Genomic DNA, 22182 nt, shown 5'->3' on the forward strand with positions numbered 1-22182 from the left:
TTGCTCAAGAGGTAGTAGCTTCATTCAGGTTCATGGCTGAAAGTCCTAACTCTTTGGTGTCTCTGTGGTGGGAATGCTCCTGCCTGTAGAAGTACATCCCACATGTCTGCCTGGCCCATTGCCTGCTAACAGCGGCCTGCTGCCTGTCTGGGAAGCCTGCCTTCCCAGCTAGTGTTTTCTTCCAAACACCGGGCACTGTACTCAAGAGTCGTGTACCTTAGAGTAATATGACCTGGACATGACAATTGACTTGGCTGAATGACTTCACTCTGTTTATTGGAGACCTAATAGTTGTGGTGTGTGCAACGGCTCAGAGCATGGACCCACCTGCCATATGCAAGCAGCTGGTGGCACTTAAGAGGGACGCTTGGGACACATGCATGATGTATCATTAGGACATGCATCATGCAATATCTGGACATTCAAATATCATTTTAGGTCAGGAGAGGGTTTTTTCCTTCTTGTTGCAATGAATCCTGGATTATTACTCTGAGGTGTGAAAACGTATCCTACTCAGATGCTTGCAGAAAATGTCTTCTCTAGCATCTGCTTTACTCAGCTTCCAGACCCTTTGGAAACCACAGCTTTGTGAAAGGGAGCACACTGAATACATCACCTGTTTGCAAATTCAGGGGGAAACTTCACACGTCTATCATGGGCCTAAGCCTCTTGGAAGACCTTGGGCTACCTTTTCAGAAGGCCCAGGGGACTGCTGTATACACAGGCTGCCTATAGAGCAGTAAAGCACCATAGGGGCTGAGGAGCATAGGCCCTATTTTTAGGTGAGTTTCAAATATGTTTTGCTGCTGCCTGGGGACTGGCTGCGCATCAGTCAGTTGATGGTGAGCAACTGTTTTCATTTGCATAACTCATCTTTCTTGGGTTTATTTGGGTTTATCTCTTTGTTATTTTATTTTTATTGTTGTTATTATTATTGTATTTTAATTCTTAACGTGTTTATCTCAACCTGTGAGTTTTCTCACTTTTACCCTTCCAATTCTCTTCCCACCTATCCTGCTGAAGGGGGCAGTGAGCAAGTGGCTCAGTTGCCATCTGGAGTTAACACAACAGCCACAGTCCTTATTAGCTGTAAGTCTTGGAGCACCACTGGACTGCAGAAGGCACACGAAATGAATTATGCTTATCTTTCCTTTAAGGTGATTCATCAAATAGGTAGAGAAAGTAACCAACAGATTTTCCACTTTAAAAGAAAGAATTTCAGGTATATTTACAGTTCTTGACACAGTTCTGCTCTACTTCTACTGTATTTTTTGTCATAGTGTCTGATTATGTCCTGTAAGTGGCTGGATATATAATACTCCATTTTTGTTCTGAAAAACACTTGGATATGTGATATACCTACAATAATTCTTGCCTGTGTACCATAAATCTTTAGGATTAGAAGAGTAGAACAATGGCTTTTACAAACTAAAAGCAAATTCAAGTTACCCATGATGCACACAACTTGCTCCTGTTGCTTTCAGCAAAATTGCAGTTTAAGACAATAGTGTTATATATCATTCTAATAGCTTTGCCTATGTAAAAATGTCTTCATGGTAAGTGGCGTCTGTGCTTACTATCACAATCAATAAAAAAGGCAGCTGAACTCTGCATCAGCCTTTTTGGAAATTGAGGAAAATCTTGATTAGATTGTGGTTATTTGTGCCATATCTTCCCAAGTGTGATGGCAAATGAGGTATTCCAAACTCTTAATAGAGAGAAAGGAGCACTTATTTGGCTTGGAAAAAAATGTTCTGCCTTCCATTATTCATATAACTTCATGAAGGAAAAGTCAGATGGAGAACGGATATTAAAGTGGAGAATCAAATCAATAGTCCATCCCTCTGCAGCCTGTCTCCAGCAACAGCCCAGGCCAGATATCACAGAGGAAGATGTAAGATGTCACTCAGAGCCAGTCTTGCAATAATCTGCTTAAGGAGGAAGTTTCTGTCTGTTTTCATAGCATTAGCTTTATGTTGTGAAACATGGAGACACAAATAGTTGTTTGGGGTTTTTTCTACAGATGATTGTTTTAGCATGCTTGAATGTGCATCCTGCTAAGCCTCCCATGTCAGCACCGCCCTGGGGCAATGAGTCCCACAGAGTAATTGCACACTGCAAAATGAGGATGTCTTTGTTATTTATCGCTGCCTTAAAGCAAACAGTTCCCAGCCTTTTACTGTCTGTTCTGGAGGAAATCTATGCTTTCTTGAAGCCTCCATGCTTACACTTGATACTGCCTCCTCCAAAGTTTGTTGTTGTTAGTGGCAGGAGCAGAAAGAATAGGACTCAACCCAAGAGCACATGCCATGAAATAACTCAGGGGCAATGCTTTGCTCCTTCACCTGCCTTATTACAACCCAATATGTTCTCTCCTATTTTTATGGCTGTAGGTCCCTGCACAACCCTGTCTAATTTTCACCCCATGCAGGTGAAGCAGCAACTATCACCTGATTACCTTGGAGCAATGTAGTGGGACCTGGCCTTTCTTTCTCGTTCCTGGCTCTGCATGAGGTTTGAAATTAGTGTCTTTCCCATACATAATTCATTCCTCTCCCCTGCTATTGTGATTATATGGAGCTTCCAGTTTGTCCTGCCCTCCTTGAGCTGGCAGTTGGGTACCTGAGCTACAGCACTGGCTCCTTGCATGCAGCAAGCAGGAGAAGCACCTGTGGAGCACATTCAGGAATACCTCAAAGCTTCCGCTGCCTCTACCCTGCAACCTTTCCAATGTGGTTTTAAATCATTCCACACAAGGAGAGGCTCTGTGCATATAGGATGGGGTTTTAAATCTGGCAGACAGATTCTGCTGTCAGCTCCCTCATCACTGCAAAGTCTGTGTCACAGAGACACTGACAACAGGATAGACTGCACTGTGGAAAGGAGGGGAGGGAAATACAAGCATGTGCTTGGAAAGAACAACCCAAATCTATACCGTATTTCTGTTTGGGACATGCTGCTCCCTCCCATCTGTGCCAGAGCATGCTTGGGATCGTGAGGGATTTTAGGGCTTTTTGGAGGTGGGTCATCGAGGAGTTTGAAGCTGCTGGTGAGGGATAACAAGAAGCATCATGTAAAAGAGATTTCTGAGGATCTGGGATTGATTTACACCAGAAAAGCCTCCCTTAAAGGTGTTAGAATGGTCTAGCAGAGCACCCTGACCTGGTTTGGTGTAGACACGAGTTATGATCCACCCACACCCAGGGAGTGCAACTACAGCACCTATGAGAAGGCTTTGTTTGCCCACATCAACTGTTCTGAGCAGTGCTTTTGTTCATACGAAGATTAATGACTGATTCAGCTGTCCACTAGGACAGGAAGGCCATGGCCATTCAAATCTTCAAATAAGAGACTGGAGTCCCTGAGGTGTTATGTGCTCGCCTGTTTCTCAGGGACACTTGTCCACACAGCCTGCCCTAACCTGGCACAGCCACAGAGGCATCTGCATGCAGCTCTGTGCCTGGACACAGGCATGCTGGGTGCCCTGGAACAGCAGCTCCCACCTCTGCAGGGAGCTTGAAGGAAAAGACTTGGGGTTTCACATCTTCTCTGCAGACTGCACCTGGGACAGGGACAGGGGACAAGGCAATGATGAAGATGCTCAGCAGCAGTTGCTGCTGAACCCCTGCTACAGCATGCTCAGACCCACCTCCCAAGCATCCAATCCTGCCTTTGGGCAGGCTGAGTTAACATGAAAATCTACTTAACATGCCAGATGCCACCAGTGCTCCCCTGCATCCAGCCAGCTAGTGAAGGAAGTCACAGGGGGGATGCTCCTGTAACACTGCTTGCTGAGGGTTCATCCTCCCCAATCAAGCAAATGCAGCTGCCCATGGCTTTTAGGCCAGGATGTATAACCTATTTTGAAAGATTTCCTTCTGCACAGCTTTCTGGTGGCTAAGGAGGTTGTAAAGCCCTCCAAGTCAGCCTGTGGAGGCATCCCTGAGCATCTGCATTCACTCACCCTGACAGGATGGACAGGCAAGCAAATGAAAACAAAGCATTTCTGCTCCTCACATAGGGAATTTAACTCCAAAAATGATTCAGCTGTGAGGGGAACGGCTCCTTGCCGAGATATGATCCTTCAGTCTATAGTACTGGCTGTGCCATTTCACACAAAAATTCCTGGGAACATATAATTTCCTTTCCTGTATGCAGGATGAGATATGCTAAATCTTTGCTGATGAGAATCTTTCAGTAGCAGCCCTGCCATTGTTTGCAGGATAAAAACCCATTAACTGTTCATTACGTTCACCCACAATTTCCTCTATTTGGGGTCGGATGGGACTCAAAACTGCTTTACCTGCCTGGAGGCAGCACACGCTTTGCCAGCATAGCAGAGCATTACAGCGAGTGCTACGCCGATGCTGTTAACCAAGACTGCCCTCTACCTCCCCGGGCTCTGAAGCGCATCGCTGCTGCACCCCACGTCTGCTGCTGAGCACAGGTTCTGCTGGGCAAGGGGTGCCTCGCTCACTGCTGGGGTATGGAGGAGGCTTACCAGGGCCCGTGGTAGGCCAGTGAGCGTGCCCTCCTGGAAACCTGCCCAGCAGGGACTGACTTGCGCTCCTCTGCCTCTTGCTGTGTCTTTGGCAGCTCAGTGGATCAAACCCTGCGTCTGCTTCGCAGCAGGCCCCTAACCTTAACTGGGATGCCCAAAGTTTGAGGATGCTCTGACTAACCAAGACTAAGCCCTTTGGATTTGGGTGAGGATGTGGAGGGCTGTGTGGGAACGGGCCATAAGCTGCTCACCTTGTCTTCTTACGCATTCCCCTTACATCACCATCCCAATGAAGGAGCCTTTACAAAAAAACCTCTTCTTACAAAGAGAACTGGATTTTTTAGTGTAAGCCCACTGTTCTCACAAAGCTGTGAAGTCTAACAAGGAGTTATATTACTTTTGTTATCAGAATAATGCATAATACCTTAACTTACAATAGCTTGGGGAAAAGAAAACACCCACAAAAAACTTCACAGAATTGACTGCAATATGTATAGAAAGAGATGCCACAAGACTGTAGTTTAAAAGGATGGGCAGCTAATTAAAAACCTGGTGTGGTAGTTCCGTCTGCAGACTCAAACCATCCTAGAGGCTGTATTGTCTTGCATCGCACGTGTTAAACCATCCTTACACTGCTCACAAAGATAATGCTTGTATTTTGAGTCTGTTTAACAAAGAGTTTCCTGGGAGCATGGAAATCTGAGCTGATTTTTTAATTCCTTGATCCCAGTGATCAAGGAATGTTCTTACACTGGTGGGGTGTGCAAGACTGGCAGAGCTGGTGCTGAGGAAGCAGTGGACACGCACATGTTGGGGCTTGCTCTGAAGCAGGCTGTTAGCAGCCAGATCGCAGTGTGTGTCCTCCCAGAGCACACCTCCTGAGGTGTATTGCCACATGGAAGGACCTAATCAATGCTCCTCCAGACCCACTACAAGGTCAGCCAGTGCACAAGAGCTGGGTATGATCAGGAGATTCATGTCTAAAGGTGCTGCTGATCTGAATTAAAATGCTCATATAGACACAAACACAGCCTGATGCAAACAGTACCCATATTTCTACGCTCTGCGCATCTCCTTCGCCTGCCTGAGTCATGTAGCGATAACCCAGGGTAGTCTGTAACACTGTCATTTGTCACCACAGACAGCCAGAGCCTGCTGCTAATGTCATGCTGTAGCACCCCTGAATGCAGCTGCAGGAGTGCACCTTGATTGGGATTCTCTTGCCAAGTACTATTACACACCAGAGAGCTGTTGGTGGAAGCCAAGAAAATGGGAATTATGACCCCTGGTGACCTCGGCAGTGGAGGAGATTTGCTGAAGTTAAACTGGCAGTGCCAGCTTGAGAAAACAGCTCTATTTTTGTAGTGACAAACTAGACCCACAAATGCCATTCGCTGAAGCCAGTGGAAGTTACAAACCTATGGCCCCTGTGACTTTGAGCTTTAATTTCCTAGACCTACCTCTTGGAGAGGGAGAGTAGATTTGGTGCTCAATTTCTGGCCTATTAAAACACCCCAGATTCAGAAATCTTAGTTCAGTGCTTTCACAAGTTGAGTCCAGCACCATCCCAAGCTGTGAAAGTATAACCTCAAAAGTTGGCTTGCTGAATAACCATTTGTACATGCACATAGATAACCATCTGCTACACAGGCACATACTCCTATTAATATTGAGTATTTTCCAGGAATAAGGCACAAATCAGTGCTTACTCCACATCCACTTTGTGCTTGAGCCTGTGTCACACAGACCCAAGCAATAGGGTGTGAGGAATCAGTGCTTAATTTCTGTGAAGAGTGATGTGAATGACATTTGGTACTCACAGCACAGTGCTGGTGCTTTTCCTCCTGATCCTGAAGTGTGAGGAGTCATCCGTGAGCTCCACATCATAGCTGGTCTCATCGGCAGTAACCCCAGGGGAGTCAATCTTGAGTGGGACCTCAAACCGCTGCCTGTTGGGGTCATAGAGCTAAAGCAAGGCGAGGAAGAGGCAGGTTAGCTCATTTGTTAGCACATACTGCTTTGGTTAATTGCCCACCCCGTGAAACACTCACCCTGAACCGGAGCCTGTCCCTTGTCTGGAACTCCACTTCCAAGGTGACCGGGGAAATGTCATCTCCAAAGAGGGACAAGGCCTGGTGCTTGCTCAGTGTTACCCTGTGGTAAAAACACGTGCTGGTGCCCACCGCATCTGCTTGCTACCTGTGACCACCCTGGCACAGGCCAGGGGGGATCAACTCAGCCACTATGTATCATCTCTTTAAAAATAAATCATTGACTTATCAAGAGAAACAAACCCTGAGGTAAGTTTAGGCTCTCCTTGCTGTTAATGGATAAAATGGGTACTACTGATCTCCTGGCACACAGCTCCCATGGTGGGAGGGACCATACTGTACCACACTCAATTTCTTCACCAACAGCATGGTATGGGCAAAGGACCCCAACTTTGTGTGCCTTATACTCAAGAAATTATGTCCATTACCCTTGTTACAAACTGAGCATGGGATAGAAAATTAGACATTAGGAAGAAGCTCTTGACCTCAGGTTGCCCAGAGAAGCCAAGGCTGCCGATCCCTGGCAGTGTTCAAGGCCAGGTTGAATGGGGCTTGGAGCAGCCTGGTCTAGTGGAAGGTGTCCCAGCCCATGGCAGGGGGTTGGAACTGGATGAGCTTTAAGGTCCCTTCCAACCCAAACCATTCTAGGAGAGGATTCTAGGAAGGTCTGTGGGGAGCTGCCCTGGGGTGGCAGCAGTGGTCACCGCTCAGTGTGGGACTGCAGCACTGAAGGAGCCACACACACTCACCTCCAGCCTGTGGCTGTCTTCTCGGTACTCCCAGCCAGCGAGTAGCCATAGGGACTGTCCTTGGGGAAGAAGCACCAGGGAGCATTGGGGACGTCGGTGGCGCACCATGTGCAGCCCCGCGCCTCGCAGGCCTCGCGGGATGCGCCGGGCTGTGGGTGGCAGTTGATGCGTTTCTGCACTGCCACTGCCCCCGAGCACTGTGGGTCCAGGGCCGGGTCCGAGCCAAGGCACCCGCCGGCCACTTGCAGTGGGAAACAGAGCTCAGTTAAATAATAACCAACAATGCAAACTTCTTCTTTAGTTATTCTTTTTTGTTGTGCTTTTTCCCCTATTTGGGGGCTAACACATGTGATTCTTCTGACTAAGATGATGGCAGAGCATCCTGCCTGCTCCTGACTGAGGCAAGAGCGACCAACCTCTTTTACAAGGTGAGGCAGTGGGTTGGTGGTGTTCAGTGCTCAGAGCTGCTGGTGCTCAGCTGAAGCACGACTCACTTGAAAACTCATGGAAAGTTAAAGAGCAGGGTAATGAACCTGCTGGTGAGGTGGGAGAGCTGCTCTTCAGGCTGCCTGAACAGGGGGTGTGTGTACTTCAGTAAGGACTAAAACTGCTGTCGGTATTGGAACACTGCATTTTCAGCGCACTTATTCTCTTTTATGTTATACACAGATGTTATCTATATACACACATGCAAGTATGTGAAATGAGCATACACCTGTACGATATAAATATAAAAATGCTGATTATATGCATGTTTGCGTTGGGTTTCATTTGCATACTCTATGGCTACTACATATATACATAGTATTAATAGCTGGTGCTAATAGAGGCAGGGTTATGAGTAAAGGGAAGATGTTAAAGAAAAGGCACAAATTAGTCATTTGCAGAATCATCCCGACAAAGCCTTTGCAAGGTGCTAAATCTTCCCCTTATTGCAGCTGCAGGTCGAGCCCTGTGGTTCCCCTGCACTGAGCAAGGTTCTCCCTCTCCTCCTGAGAGCAGGGGCACTGTGAGACTGGCTCCCTGCTGTGCTGTCACAACACCCTGTTATCAAGTACCCTTAAAGGGAGCAGAACTGCAGGCAGCATATTTATCTTGAAGTTAACTTCTGTCATTTTAGTCATTACCGCAGTACTCAAAGATTAAATCTACTTGAATGATAATTGCTCTTTTCCATAAAATGACTAATACCTCTGCCTTTATTACTTTTTCTTTTAATGTAGACCGTTGTGTGCTTGAAAGCTTAAAGCACGATTGCTGATGCAGGCTGGGCTTCTCCATAGAAAGAACTTTACAAGCAGATGTGCACAAGCAATAATTATGTATACTGGGAAAATTTACAGAATAGAACTGTAGCTTCACTAGAAAATGCCATCATACAGCTATGCCAGGGTTTATTCCCAATGGGAATGCAGAAAAGCAGGAGCTGAGTGCCATCTACATTTGTCTTTTGAGAAAGCTCTCATCCCCTGTTGATGTAGAAGCATCTGATGCTCAGGTCTTAGGCTCCTGGGACACACAGCAGAGCTTGCTCCTTGCTGCCACAAGGCCTCATATCACCTTCTATAGTCAGGTATTAACACATAAAACCCTGTTAGCCTTCCCCAGCTGCCAGGCAGCCAGGCTCGGCTTCCACCTTTGTTTTCTGCAGTGGACAGTCATGCCTCAAAGGCTGGCTGCTTTCCACCCAGCATTCACCCCCAGTGATCTGTCACATAGGAAAGCCCTAAAGCCAGATCCTCTTTTTCACCCAGATTGCACAGAAATGTGAAGATCCCTCTACAATCCCCAGATTATTTCTTCTTGGAGCAGGAATCAGGGGGATTCATCAGTGGACTAATGAAACACCAAGACACTGGGCTGGGTGAGTAAACTCTTGCCTTTTGTACTGTGTCCCTGCTGCAGATGAGGGAAAGACAGTGTGCAAGTGCTATGGAAATAACTGCCCTGCCTCTGTATCACTATGCATTGAATAATTGTACTGATTGAGGGAGGCGGAAGGATTTCAAAGGCTTCCTGCAACCCTCTGGATCCCAATGTCCTTAAACCTGGGCAGCTGTAGAGGGTAAAAGAATGCTGTACCAAGGACCACCTCTGCAGTCACTGCATGGCTTCCATGTCCAGCAGCTTCGCACTGCTCTGCTTTGCATGCTCGAGTTAACATCTCATCAGAAGCAGCACAAAATAGAGTGAACCCATCACAGCTTATTTAGGCTCATTTTTGTTTGTTTGGGTTTTCGTATGGGAGTCAAACACAGCATCGGTGATTTCATTGCCAACATCGAAGAATCTTACTGAACATGCTACAGCAGATTATTAACTTGGTGATGATTTACACAGCATAGGTCCATGGGACACTTATCAACTCATTTGTATAATAAAATGCTATTGAAATAGGGCACAAGGAGATTGCGGATGAAAACTCTAGCTCAAGGGAAAAAAATCCTCTGCAGGAACCAAGATATTTGTTTAATGCCTCTTCCCCCATCAATGTGAAGCTTACATTTTCCAGCAAACTTTGCAAACAGACACTTGGCAAGGTATGAGGAGCTGAACCTTGCTCATCTCTGCGTTCCTGGATTTACTTCAGTTACAGCACAAATGGGGTAGCAGCAAGTGGGAAGATGCAATTTTCCTTCCGTGCTTTTACAAAACATTCCCATTTTAAAATCTCCGCACCATTTTCATTGCCTTTACGGCCTATGTCTGTAATCATACATAGAAGATGAAATGCAAATGAGCAGTTGAATATAGCAGTAGTTATGGCTACTTGGTTTGCCACAATAATTTCCATGGGCACAGAAGCTAAAGCAAGGTAGTTTGAAAGATATATGTGAGAAATGATCCCCACAGCCGTTTAAAAACCTCAACTTCAACTTTCTGAGACTGGATTAGGAACTGCTGCAATTAGGCATAAGCAAGGAATTAAAGTCTTACCACAGACCTTTTAATTCAATAGCATTAGTCTTTACATTTCGGGTTCATCCATATGTTTCAAAGACAGTTGCTGGAGAGGTTCCCTCTTCCTTTACCTGGCAGCGTAAGATTTTTCTCCCTTTATTAGATGTGGAACAAATGAACCTCCGGTACACTGAGAGAAAGAAAATGCTGAACTAACAAAGCACAGGGCAGGTTTCAGCAGCTGAACAGTCCCATTGACTCCAGTGTCTGTGCTGTGCCCAGGAGCTGAACATGCTGTTGGACTGGGGTGTATTTCTGAACAAGCCACTCCTGATGCCCTGCCACAGATTCATCTCAGGTGGAGTTAAAGACACTCCGGGTTGTCTCCTTTGCCATGGAAAACGAGTGCCTCTCCTAATAGCTCTTCCACTATCACATTTATATCCTGTTTTTAAAGCCTACAGCAAAATACAGGTGCCATATGTTTACCTGCCAGAACAACAGCCAAGCAGCGCAGGCTCCTCATCCAATCCATGGTCAAAGGGCAATTTCTGCAGGCGGCATGGAGCCTTTTATACAAGGCTGGGGCACGATAAACACATCGTGCACATACATCATAAAACCACTGCAAATATTTTCTCACCATTTGTACCTTACATGAGATTAATCGTAACACATAACCCTGGATTTAAGATCCTATCTAAGCAGATAAAATGGGATAGAGTCCGCAATTTGTCCACAAGCTTTGCTTAACTTCTGAAATCCAACTTGGAGAATGATTTTCCCATGATTTTTTAGAATACATAGAAAAAAATTTCAGACACCACATTTTTAAACAAACACCTTCAGACAAGCATAGGCCAGCACCTACCTTCTTCTGATTTCACATTATCTTTTGTCACATACCTAACTTCAGAGTACAAATGAAAATCTGGAGAAAAACAGTTGAAGAGTTCTCCATTAAAACAAGACACTGATAAATGTGACCTTTACAAATTCCTTCCAATTACTTGATGACAGGAACTTTCAGAATAAAGCTGTGTTCTATGGTAAGACTGGTTTAGGTGGAATGTCCTCCTGGAGGGAGATACCCAGAATCTTTCTATACACACATTCTCTAAGTTATATGAGTGTCTTCCTGAAACAAGGTGTCTGTGCTGTCAAGCATCACCAGAGAAGCATCTGCAAGCCAGACTACCTGACAGCAGGCTGCTGTTTACTAGGTCTGTAAGGACTTTTGTCCTGCAGTTGCAAACCACAACATTCTTATGACTCTTACACTCACTAAACACACACACTAACACCCCATAACTACCCAGGGTTCCCAGGCGACAGCCATGAGTGTTCAGCTCAAAATCAGGGGTCACCAACATGTTGGGATCATTTGTTCATGGCCTTTACCTGCTGGTCCAGGCAGAACAGGGACCCTCCACAGGTACACAAAGCCTCTCGACAAGTCTTGTATGTAAACCCACTCTCCATTGGGAGTTTTGCTTGAAGGTGGGCTGTAGTCCCAAATCCTGCATGCATGCATCCCTTGAGTAGTCAAAAACATGACAGATAAACACTAATTGATATGGCTGCTATTTATTTTAACTAACCTATACATAGTTCCTTAACAATATGTATCTTTACTTGTTTGTGCCAAAAGTTGGAAAAAACCAGTCACCTCAGATCATAAGCAGCATTTATTTTCATCTCCTTTCAAGCTGAGCTGAGAAGGAAATTATTTCCCAAAGATCAGGAGAAAGCATCACAACTATATTTGTTTGACAGACCATATGTAATAAGGTAAGAACTGTCAGTTCTTAGGAATAGGAACCATCTGCTTCATTTTAACTTTGTACTGTACTTAGTATGAGGGAATCCTACCAGCATTTCTATCTGCCATCAAAACACAAATAATGGCCAACAAGAACACAAACACAGGATACCAGAATAACCTATGGGCTATATTACTCAGCAAGCTACTCCGCTGCACTATGTAAAGTTGTGCATTCTACATTCAGGGCCTTTGCAAGGGAAGTGAATTTTTTATAAGGAAGCATGAAGAAAAAGCCAAAACCAAGAAGTAGTTCACAGTCACATCTTTATTTAAGCGTTACCTACATAAGCTGTAATTTACAGACCTATAGTTCCTGGAAAACAAACAAACCAAAACAAACACCAACCAAAAAAAGCTCAATATCCAAACAGTGTATCTCAATCTACACAAGTCTTTAAAATCTGCAGAATTTACAAATTAATGTTCAAAACTGTTGCGTAAATTATACATCCTCCCTCAATATCCACACTCTAAGGGCTTTAAAAGTCATACAGGCACAAGATAAGATATTTTCTTTGTACAACCATCTATTTACATAGCTTTTTCCAATACAGGTGGTTCAGTTCTCAAAGCCAAGGTTTGCAAAACAGTGTATTTAAAATACATTTAGCAGCATATAAAATTAGATAAAAAGGAAAGACATTTTGCCTTAGAAAAGAAAATGTGAGATGATAGAAACAAACCTGTAAGAAAAATAGATTAAGATATATTTCTGTCATGACATTGAGAACACCTAGTCATTACAGAATACAGGCAAAACACTAATAAAACATACCAGTTTATGAGCATTTGAGTTCTAGTCCTGAGCACAGAGTATACATAGCTGCACAACTTTGGTCAACAAGGATTCTATGCTAACATTAACACAAATCACATGGCATTCTGTTAGCAGGATACAGCTGTGTCATTAACAGCTTCTTCACTTCTCTAATAACAATGTGAGTGACCTTTAGAATCTTCAAACTGCCTGTCGTAATCAAAGGCTTATTACTGGGACATCATCACTCCCCTGCTACCCTAAAATGCAAACCAGCTAATCATACTGGTGAGTGAAATACAGCAGAGCACTTGTTATATATTCCAGGTTACAATTTTGAGACGGTCATTAGACTGATTTCCAGTTAATTTAAATTGCAAGTATTACATATGCACACAATTCCAGCCATAATACATAGACATATATGTGACCACTGAGACACAAGTTGGTTACCAAGAGGTTATTTTTTTCTTAAATACAGTACATATTTTAAGGACAGCAGGTCTAGTAGAAGAGTTCACTCCTAATTGTTTTCCAGTCATCAGTGTTTACCTAATAAGCATGCAGCAAACTGCATAGAGTGCACCTCAAATTCAACAACCTATTCCTTTATCCCCATCTTTTCAATTACTGGCAAGATCTTCACTTGCATCTCCTGTATCTGAGATCTGTCCATCTATGAGGTTTCGAGCTTTCCAGATCCTCACAGTCCGGTCACTGAAAACCAAACCAAAGCAGTATTAGAGAGCTAGGCAATTAAACTGATGAGGGAGAGGTATTGGGGAGGGAAGGGAGAAGCAGGGAATGAGGGGGAAGCTTTCTTAAAAGCTTGAGTAATTTATTCAGAAAGGCATTGTTGGAAAAGTAATATTTGCTTAATGGATATGCAAGGGTCATTCCACTTCCAGGAGATTTTGTAATCAAACATGTACAACATTTGAGATTCCCTAACCTTATCACAGCACTGGCTACTACATTTAAGGATCTAGACAAATATAAATAGCTTACATCTAAAGAAAGAAAAAGTCCTACTCTGCTATTACTCTGTTTTTAAAATACAGCTAATGGTAACAGGCTTAAGGAGACTGACAGAGAACAGCTTCTATCATGTAACTGTTTGCAACTCAGCAAACCACAGCAAACAGTCAGTGTACTACAGAATTAGAGAGACAGACTCAACAGGACAAGGCTACTTCCTGACCATAAAAAAAAAAGTGTGAAAAGTTATAACAGGTTAAATCGAAGAGGACATGAAACTTGCTGTGTTTGCATGAGAGATGTCGGTCTATAATAAGGTAAAAAAGCACAGAACCAAGAGACGATATAAAAATCCTAATTCCCCCCTCCAAAAAGAACCCTTTGCTGGAAAACGTATACCTGTGAGGTGGTATTCAGAAACCCAGGAGAAGCAAGCTATAATTCCGTACTTTTGGCAACAATCATTATTTACACAATTTTAAAGTTTGTGTAAGTAAAATATAACATGGAATATGTTAACAACTCTATTAGCATAATTAAAAAGTAAAATGGTCTTCTTAAATAGCAATTTATCCTGTGAAAGAGGAGTAAAAGTTATGAATTTCTCAAACACCGAGTTGCATGACAAGCAAACATTGACTCCTGCTTTCATTATAACCCCCTCAAAGCCAGCCAGGAAGCAGCAGTCAGGACAAACTTTATCACAGTACAGAGGTTTTCTGACTTGTGCCTTCACTTCACTGTAAATTGTGAGTAATACCCCAAGTTCTGCAGACCTTCACCACAAGGTTACAAGCGCCAAAAGGCTGGGATTTTCTTTTGCTAGTAATAAAGAACAAATTTCAGATACATGCATGTTCTAAACTTACCTTACTTGCCTTATCTTTAGGCAAACAAAGACACAAGCTCTGATGTCTCTATCCCATCTATTAATGCTTAGGTATAACAATTTTCCACCAAAAGGTGGCAACTTGGCAACTCTGAAATCCTGCTCTAAGACTTGCTTTCAATTCACAAGGCCAGAAGCTTCTGCAAATGGCACTAGAAGATAACACAATAGCTTTCTCAGCTCCTGTGCTCAGACTGCACCATTAAATGCAGGAGGCAGCAGCAAAGCTAGCTTCCTCCAGAATGAAACATTTTTCTTGGTCAGGTTCCCTGAGGTTTCACAGCTACTCAATTTGCTCACTTTTAGTGAGAAAGCAAATATTCCAGTCAAGGTGTTTAAAGGACAATAGGAAGGCTTGCAAAGCTTCTGCTATATGCCAGCACTTAAAAACAAACAAACAAAACACTCAATCAAACTAAAATCAAACACATACCAAGGTTTTTAGAAAAATTCCCACAGGCCAGGGATCAGTCCTGGCAGTAAACAGCCCAACTGCAGAGCAAAGCTGGTGAAGTTCTCAGCTATTACATGAACATCAGGAAGAACTTCTTTACTGTGAGAGTAACAGAGCACTGGAACAGGTTGCCCAGGGGGGTTGTGGAGTCTCCCACATTGGAGATATTCAAGGCCCGCCTGGACAAGTTCCTGTGTGATGTACTCTAGGTTACCCTGCTCTTGCAGGGGGGTTGGACCAGATGATCTCTTGAGGTCCCTTCCAACCCTTGGGATTCTGTGGTTCTGTGATTACCAAATTCTCCCTGCCATCCTGTGGATCAGGGGTCTCCAAAGTTTCCTCATCATGCATCCCTACCACTAAAATTTTTCTGAGCACACACCCCCATGTGTATTTATTCACTTGTAAATGATACACATGTACTACTGAAGTTCTCATGTTTTCTTCCTGAAACTCAATGATCATGTTGCACGTCCCCTGGGGTGCATGCACCCCACCTTGGAGATCACTGCAGTAGATTACGAGCATTCAGGAGCATGGACTGGGTCTCCCCATGCTTGCTCTGAAATGACTTACACAGCTGAAGCTCTCCTAAATGCATTTGTGTAGACAGAATTCTATTGGGAGCAATGGAAAAGAAAGATTCATGGAGAAGAAAAACTCACTCTGCAGCTGTGAAAATCTGGCTGGAGTTGGTGCAGATTGCATTGATAGGGCTGTCATGTCCCTTCATCTCCCCAATGGGTGCGAAGGTATCCACATTCCAGAGCTTCAGGGTGCCTCCTCTGCAGCCGCTGAGCAGAACTGGAGCACCAGGTACCAGGCCAAGAGCACACACCCAGTCTTTATGAGCATTAGGAACTTGCTGGAAAAGAGAAGGCAGGCAAGTCTCACAAGGCTGCAGAAGCTTCTAGAGGAATGAGAGCAGAAATGGCAAAATCCCAAGTTTGAAGCCCGACTGCTGTCCTGCAATAGATTTGCTACATGACTCTGCGTATATCCCAGCCCTGCAGCTTCTCCTCCTTTAGAGCAAGAAGGGCGTTATCTTCCAAGAGGCTAATTCTGTACCATGACTTTGTTTCTCTTTATGAAATAGTACTGCAAAACAAGAAGAAAATCCAATATGCACAGCTGACCATGCGGAACAGAAGTTAATTTAGGATGCTGCTAAATCTGCGTATGTTCAAATTTTTCAAGGGGGTGAGGCTAAAGTGTTTGACAAAACATATTTGAACATATGGTCTTTGTTTCAGGTCTGTCTGTAAACTATAAAACACATAAAAAGAAAATTCATAACACTGCTTAAAAATATACCAGGGAGACAGAAAATATAGATACATTTGCCTTACTCCTTTCTTCTTTTCCCATTACACATTATAAATTGATGTTATGATGTAGCACTCAACAATACATTAATTCTTTATCAAGGAAAGACACTCACTAGCATTTTACTGTTAATTCAGAAAGCGAAATGCTGCACAGACCAGCTAAGAATAACATCCATTTGGTGCCATCACTGTATAATAGCCCAAGTTTGCTGTCTTTTAAGGGGACCAAGAATAGCCCTTCTCCAGTTCACTTTGGTAGGAACCGCTTGGCTTTGCTGCATTTCTCATATTAGGAAGTTCACTCAGCTTTCTAGGATCATCATGACATTTTATCTATAACACATACTGCTATCACAACACTGGCGGTCGGGTCCTGCAGCACTTCATGAAACTGGGAGGAGGAGTGGTTCTTATAAATCTTAATTTTTGTCACAGCAGCATTTTGTGGCTTGGGATGTACTACAGTAAGCGAAGTAAACCATCAACAAATTCTTTGGAATAGCATGTTAAGCTATTTTCACCAATTATAGGGGACTTGTTTAACACATGTATGCCAAAACAGAACCTCTGTTGAAATGTTAGCATTTATACTTTAAAGCAGCTCAGCTCTGTTTCAGGTGTATCTTCCCTCATCTAGAACAGTCAAGTGTACAGGACAAAAGAAAGTTGCAACAAAAGAAATTCTACCTGGATATGAGTGGGGGCAAATTCATAGAAGAGTAGCTTAAGGAGTGCAACGTGTCGCCTAGAGCAGCTCTGCAGTCTGTGACCTTGGAGATCTTGAGAACTCAAATGGGCAAAGCCTTGAATAACCAGACCTAACTACAGTCAGCCTTGCTTGGACCAAATTTGCAATGTGTGACCTCCAGTGGACCCATTCATCCTGAATTACCCCTCAAAATAAGCACTTCTCTTAAAAGACAGCGAATAAAAATTACATTGTTTTGTCAAATGCTTTAGCCTCACCCCCTTGAAAAACACATACTTTGTAGAAATAAAAAGAAAGAAGGAAGCTTGAGATCTTTTAAGTTAAGCTCTACTTTTAAAACCAACAGAGGAACATGGAGTATAGAACTTATAAACATACACCAAAAGAAAAATACAGAATACAACTAGTCCAGTAATACATGCTACTTCACCCCACTCCTGTATTCATTCTGATGTTAAATTAATTGTAATGGCAAAAGTGCATATGGCATAAAATTTTAATGAGCCTAAAATGCAAGACTGAAGACACTAAATACAACTTCAATAAAGTCATTCTGAGAATACAAGATGTTTCCTGTTCCTGTGCTCCTGCTGTTCTTCCTAACGAGATGCTTAATGCATTCCCCTAGACAGTTAAGAGGGAAGATGTCCCAAGCCCAATGTCAAGGCCAAGTGAACATTTTCTGCAGGAAGCTGGATTTCTGTATCCTTATTTTAAATGTGAAGTATTATGATTGCTACTGCTAAATCCTGCTACTGCTACAGGACAATAGTATTCTGAAAAGGAACCGACACCTGATTGGACAATTTTGAGAAAAGGTCCAGAAAACCGGGTATTTATGGAATACTAAGTATGCCCACACAGAACTTACTGAAGGTGACCAGTCCATTATTCTCTCATGTCTCAAAACTTTAATGGTCTATTTATTTCCTTGCTATCAGTCTGCATATTAAACGCACAGACAAGCCCTTCCTCTTTCCAAAAATTATCAAATGACTGGTATCTAACCAAATCTTAGCAAAACCAGCAGTATTTTCTGACATTTGTTTTTCTGCCTTCCATTTCTCAGTCTCAAATAACCGTCTCTCTACCTCAACAACGTCTCACAAGACCTAGAAGAGCAGACTGGCTTATAGCAAGTAGCCAAAGTTCTCCATGTCAAACAAATTACAATGAACTTCAAAGTTTCCCTGTATGTGAGGCCCTTCTTGCCTCCTTTCCCTTCTTTTTTTTCCCTAGTGAAAGCTTACAGCAAATATGTTCTAACAGCAGATTGTTTTGTGCGTGTTGTAAACACTACATAGCAAAAAGCTGGGTAGAGTGAGGTAGGTTGTAAACCCTCTTCACAAGAAAACATTCTGTAGCCTGATCTCAAGCATTGTCTGTCATTGAGTTCTCAGTCCAAAATTCACCAACCTGTCAATGACAAGGACGATACCCAATGGTTCCAACGACAGCGGAGGCAAGTGCTGCCTACGTACCAAAGCAAAATAACCCAAAACCCACAAGCCCTCTACTTGAGCATTTCCTGATGGTACAGTCACTTAAAATAAAAGCAACTGCATTCCTAGTGCAAAGATCAAGTACGTTATTGATTTCTTAGTGCTCTGTGCCTTCCCTATTAAAAACATCAGTATCTAAAAAGCGAATAGTCATTATCTAAGCCTGCACATTTACACAGCCTGAGCACACTTGTACAGCAGGACTGCCACATTAGCCACGTATTTTTTTTTGCGTTACCTGAAGAAGGTCTTTTTGAGCCAAATCCCATTTCTTAATGCCATTATCTCTGGATCCACTAAAAAGATTGTCTCCCATAATAGCAAGTGCTTCAATGCCATCATAATGAGGAGGTTCAAAATTGTGTGTAGGACTTACGCTTCCAAGAGCCCCTTCAGTCACATCAAACATCTAAAATAAATAAATACATGATCAGATATGTTTCACAAACTTATCTGCCATCTAACCAGCTTGGAACTTGGTTGAGCAGTGAACAACTTCCAGGGGAAAACTTCTTACAGGCCACTGTATCATGATGTATATTTGATAGAACTTATCTACAAGAACCATTCCTTTCTCCTCTTCCACCTCTTGCCTGAAGCAGGAATTCTTCACCGACTTCAGAGAAGACTGCTCTGTGAAGAAGTGCTACTATTTGATTATTAAACACACAATATCTTTACAAGGAGGAGCCTATATACACTGTGTGATGGGCTGATTATGGTAAACATGACTTAGAATGGGAGAATTGCACAGGCCGCTGTAGGAAGAGGCACTGATATATTTTTCTGGGCAAGGTGTTTTGGCAAGCGTTACATACCATTACAGGCTGACACTTTCCATGGACTAGACATACCTCTCTCCCTGCCTGTGCTCCAAGAACAGGGTCTTAAGGTTCAAGTGGGGCCATTTTAACTATTTAAGGAATAATCAGGTCTTTGCCCCTAGAGCAGCAGTGTAAGCAATCCTGTTTCATATTGCATTGGAGTGAGCCAGAACTCACCCATTTAGACTGAGCTGAGAAGGAAAAGTTGAGCAGTAACTTATTAAACCACTACCTCTGTTTCACAAGCAAATGTCAGACTTCATCCTCTACTATTTGCTCTTCATTGACCTTTTAAAATGAATCAGCTTGGCAGTAAAAAAGGGACAGCTTGGTAGTGTGAAAGCATACCTTTGGTGAGTTAAAGATATTTGAAAAGTTACTGCAGTCAATTAACATGCATCAGTTCCAGTTGTAAGAAATACATCAGAGAAATCAAGCACTTTGACAGAGGAGATGAATATTCCTGGCTCAGGTGACATGAGGGTGCCTTCCTGTGGCAGGGGAAAGCAGTATCTCTGACGAGACCTACTACAGTATCTGTGACAGACCTACCCATGCGGAAAAGCACTGAGAACTCCCAAACTGCTGTACTGGCCATGCACATACAGATTGCTTGTACTGTCCAAAGTGGTCTGACAATTCTGGAGGCATTCACCTTGCAGAACAGCCACTGCTGTGCAGCACATACACATGGCCAAAATATCTGTGGATATTCTAATGGTGAAAGCCAAGCGGTAAGTGGCCTCATGAGGATTTATGTAGCCTGCCCACAGCAAGTGAGCAAGAATGGCAGATAAAGCCCTCTAGCTGCTGACAGCTGTTTTCAAAAAGCCCCTCTACCTCCTTGCTTGTCGCATGAGTTGGCAGCATGACAAACTTGCATTTACATGATCACATCCTGTGCCCCCACTCATTAAAGTGCCAGAATGGTAGCTCTTAACTAACCCAATATTCTGAACTATGCAGAGAAGCAATTATTAGAGTGCTTCACTGCGCCCATTGGCTGAGATGTACCAACTTCTCTCTCCTCCCCCACTTAAGCAAGAGCCTGGGCTAGACCTCAGACCATCTTCTGTAGGGAGCACAGTGTCTCTGCTGAAGAAATTAGGTCTGCAATCCAAAATGGAAGCATTGACTTAAAATACTCCAAAGAGCTAAATGCTGCTTAAAAGTAGGTGTTACGAATATTTTTACAATACTTCATACACCTGATGTTCAACTCACTGGGGATTAAGAAAAAGTTTAACTACAGACAAGCATCTACCCATGCTCCACCATGAAAGAAAACCAGCACTGAAATGATGAGAACTTAGGAAGTCTGAACATTATTTTTAATCTGTAACTGATGACAGAATTTTCATCTTAGCTATCACATTTTAGATGTGGAGATGCAAGTCATTTCTGCTGAGGTCTACATTCCATGCTGATGTGAAGACTTCAAATAAGTAAATACCAATGGTTTACCTTTATATAATGATCCTTTGAACCAGTGACAATAAGATCTTGTCCATTGGAAATTCGATCTACAGTAAGGCACATAACAGGACCCTGGTGACCAGTTAGCTTTCCTGTAGACTGAAATCTTCAAGGATAAGGGAAGAAATGAGGATTTGTTATTTCTTCCCACATATCCAATACAGTCTATAGCACAGTTCTACCAGAATGGATCTGTTTTTCCTTATGTCTTCACTGCTCATTCTCTGGTTTACATACCCCCTATTGCTCATACCCATGGATGTTAAATTTATGTTAAATGTAAACAAAAGCTTCTACCTATGTAAAATACCAATTAAAAAAATTAAAGCTAAATCACATGCCTCAAAATATTCTCTGCATTCCGAACACAGCCTTTGGGTGTGGGTTCTGCTTGGGAAACTGCTATCATAGTGTGGCTATCATAGCCCTACATTATATTACATTACATCAATTAGCTTTCATCATCTTATCAACACTTACTAGTCAGGATTCATGCATCCATCACCTTACAAGTGCCTGTTTAACAAAATCTTGTGGTTTTCCAATAATCTTTCTGAAACAATTCACATTAACACAAGGAAATTGTGAGCACCTCCATTATTATCTCAGTAACCATGACAGCATGGATTAGTTGATCCATATCTTGACCATATTTTGACAAAGTTACAGACATTACCATAACCAGGAAACACTTCATTCACTGTTTCGTATGTACATGTAACCACCTCAAGAACAGTCTCTTCTGCTTGTATTCAGTACCTTTTCAGGTCCCACATCCTCACTGAGTTGCCAGCAGCTGCATAGAGGAATGTGCCTGTTGGATTTAGTGCAATCTGATTGATCTGGTTTTCTCCAGCTGGGATAGTGACTGTTCTGTTAGTACTTCCTGAACACACATCACCAGGCATTGCTTGGCCTGAAGACCTGAGTACGGGGAGAAATGAGGAAATGAAAAACACAAAACCCCTGTATTTTATTCTCCCTCCTTTGCATGCTGTCTAAAAACAAACCTACTTACCTGAGCAAAAAGGCTATAAGCCCGAACATTTGATAAAAGACTACAGGCATAAATATAAAGTGGTTTGTGTTTTCATATATTACCAATGCACCATACAGGCTAAGCCTGAACATATAATGAAAGCTTCTAGCCCCAAGAGTGTATTTAAACTACACTGTGCTACACTATCAAATTAAATCTAATAAAATCTATCTAAAATTAGGACTTATTTGAACACTTG

General features: G+C 43.0%; 2 protein-coding genes across 10 annotated transcripts in view; both read right to left on the reverse strand.

Annotated features, from left to right (window-relative positions):
- The window catches only part of LOC133219214 (sucrase-isomaltase, intestinal-like), a 60793-nt gene extending 49057 nt beyond the window's left edge, over window positions 1-11736 (reverse strand). Inside the window, exons 1-5 of the mRNA XM_061366384.1 lie at window positions 11604-11736; window positions 11074-11133; window positions 7302-7758; window positions 6553-6655; window positions 6322-6467 (exon numbers count right to left, since the gene is read on the reverse strand). Of these exons, the coding sequence (XP_061222368.1) occupies window positions 6322-6467; window positions 6553-6655; window positions 7302-7758; window positions 11074-11133; window positions 11604-11736 (899 nt within the window). The remainder of the gene's footprint in view (window positions 1-6321; window positions 6468-6552; window positions 6656-7301; window positions 7759-11073; window positions 11134-11603) is intronic.
- Window positions 11737-12274: 538 nt separating this feature from the next.
- KIF21A (kinesin family member 21A) overlaps window positions 12275-22182 on the reverse strand; it is a 91397-nt gene continuing 81489 nt past the window's right edge. For all 9 annotated transcript variants that reach the window (XM_061366223.1, XM_061366222.1, XM_061366226.1 and 6 more), the window contains 5 exons: window positions 21704-21868; window positions 20933-21050; window positions 18883-19053; window positions 15771-15970; window positions 12275-13501 (listed from right to left, as the gene is read on the reverse strand). In XM_061366223.1, coding sequence (XP_061222207.1) covers window positions 13408-13501; window positions 15771-15970; window positions 18883-19053; window positions 20933-21050; window positions 21704-21868 — 748 coding nt within the window. In that variant the 3' untranslated portion in view covers window positions 12275-13407. The remainder of the gene's footprint in view (window positions 13502-15770; window positions 15971-18882; window positions 19054-20932; window positions 21051-21703; window positions 21869-22182) is intronic.

This window comes from Neopsephotus bourkii, unplaced genomic scaffold (assembly GCF_033783945.1).
Source record: "Neopsephotus bourkii isolate Nb327-2 ecotype Australia unplaced genomic scaffold, CSIRO-AGI_Nbou_v1 NB_1328, whole genome shotgun sequence".
Classification (NCBI taxonomy): Eukaryota; Metazoa; Chordata; class Aves; order Psittaciformes; family Psittacidae; genus Neopsephotus; species Neopsephotus bourkii.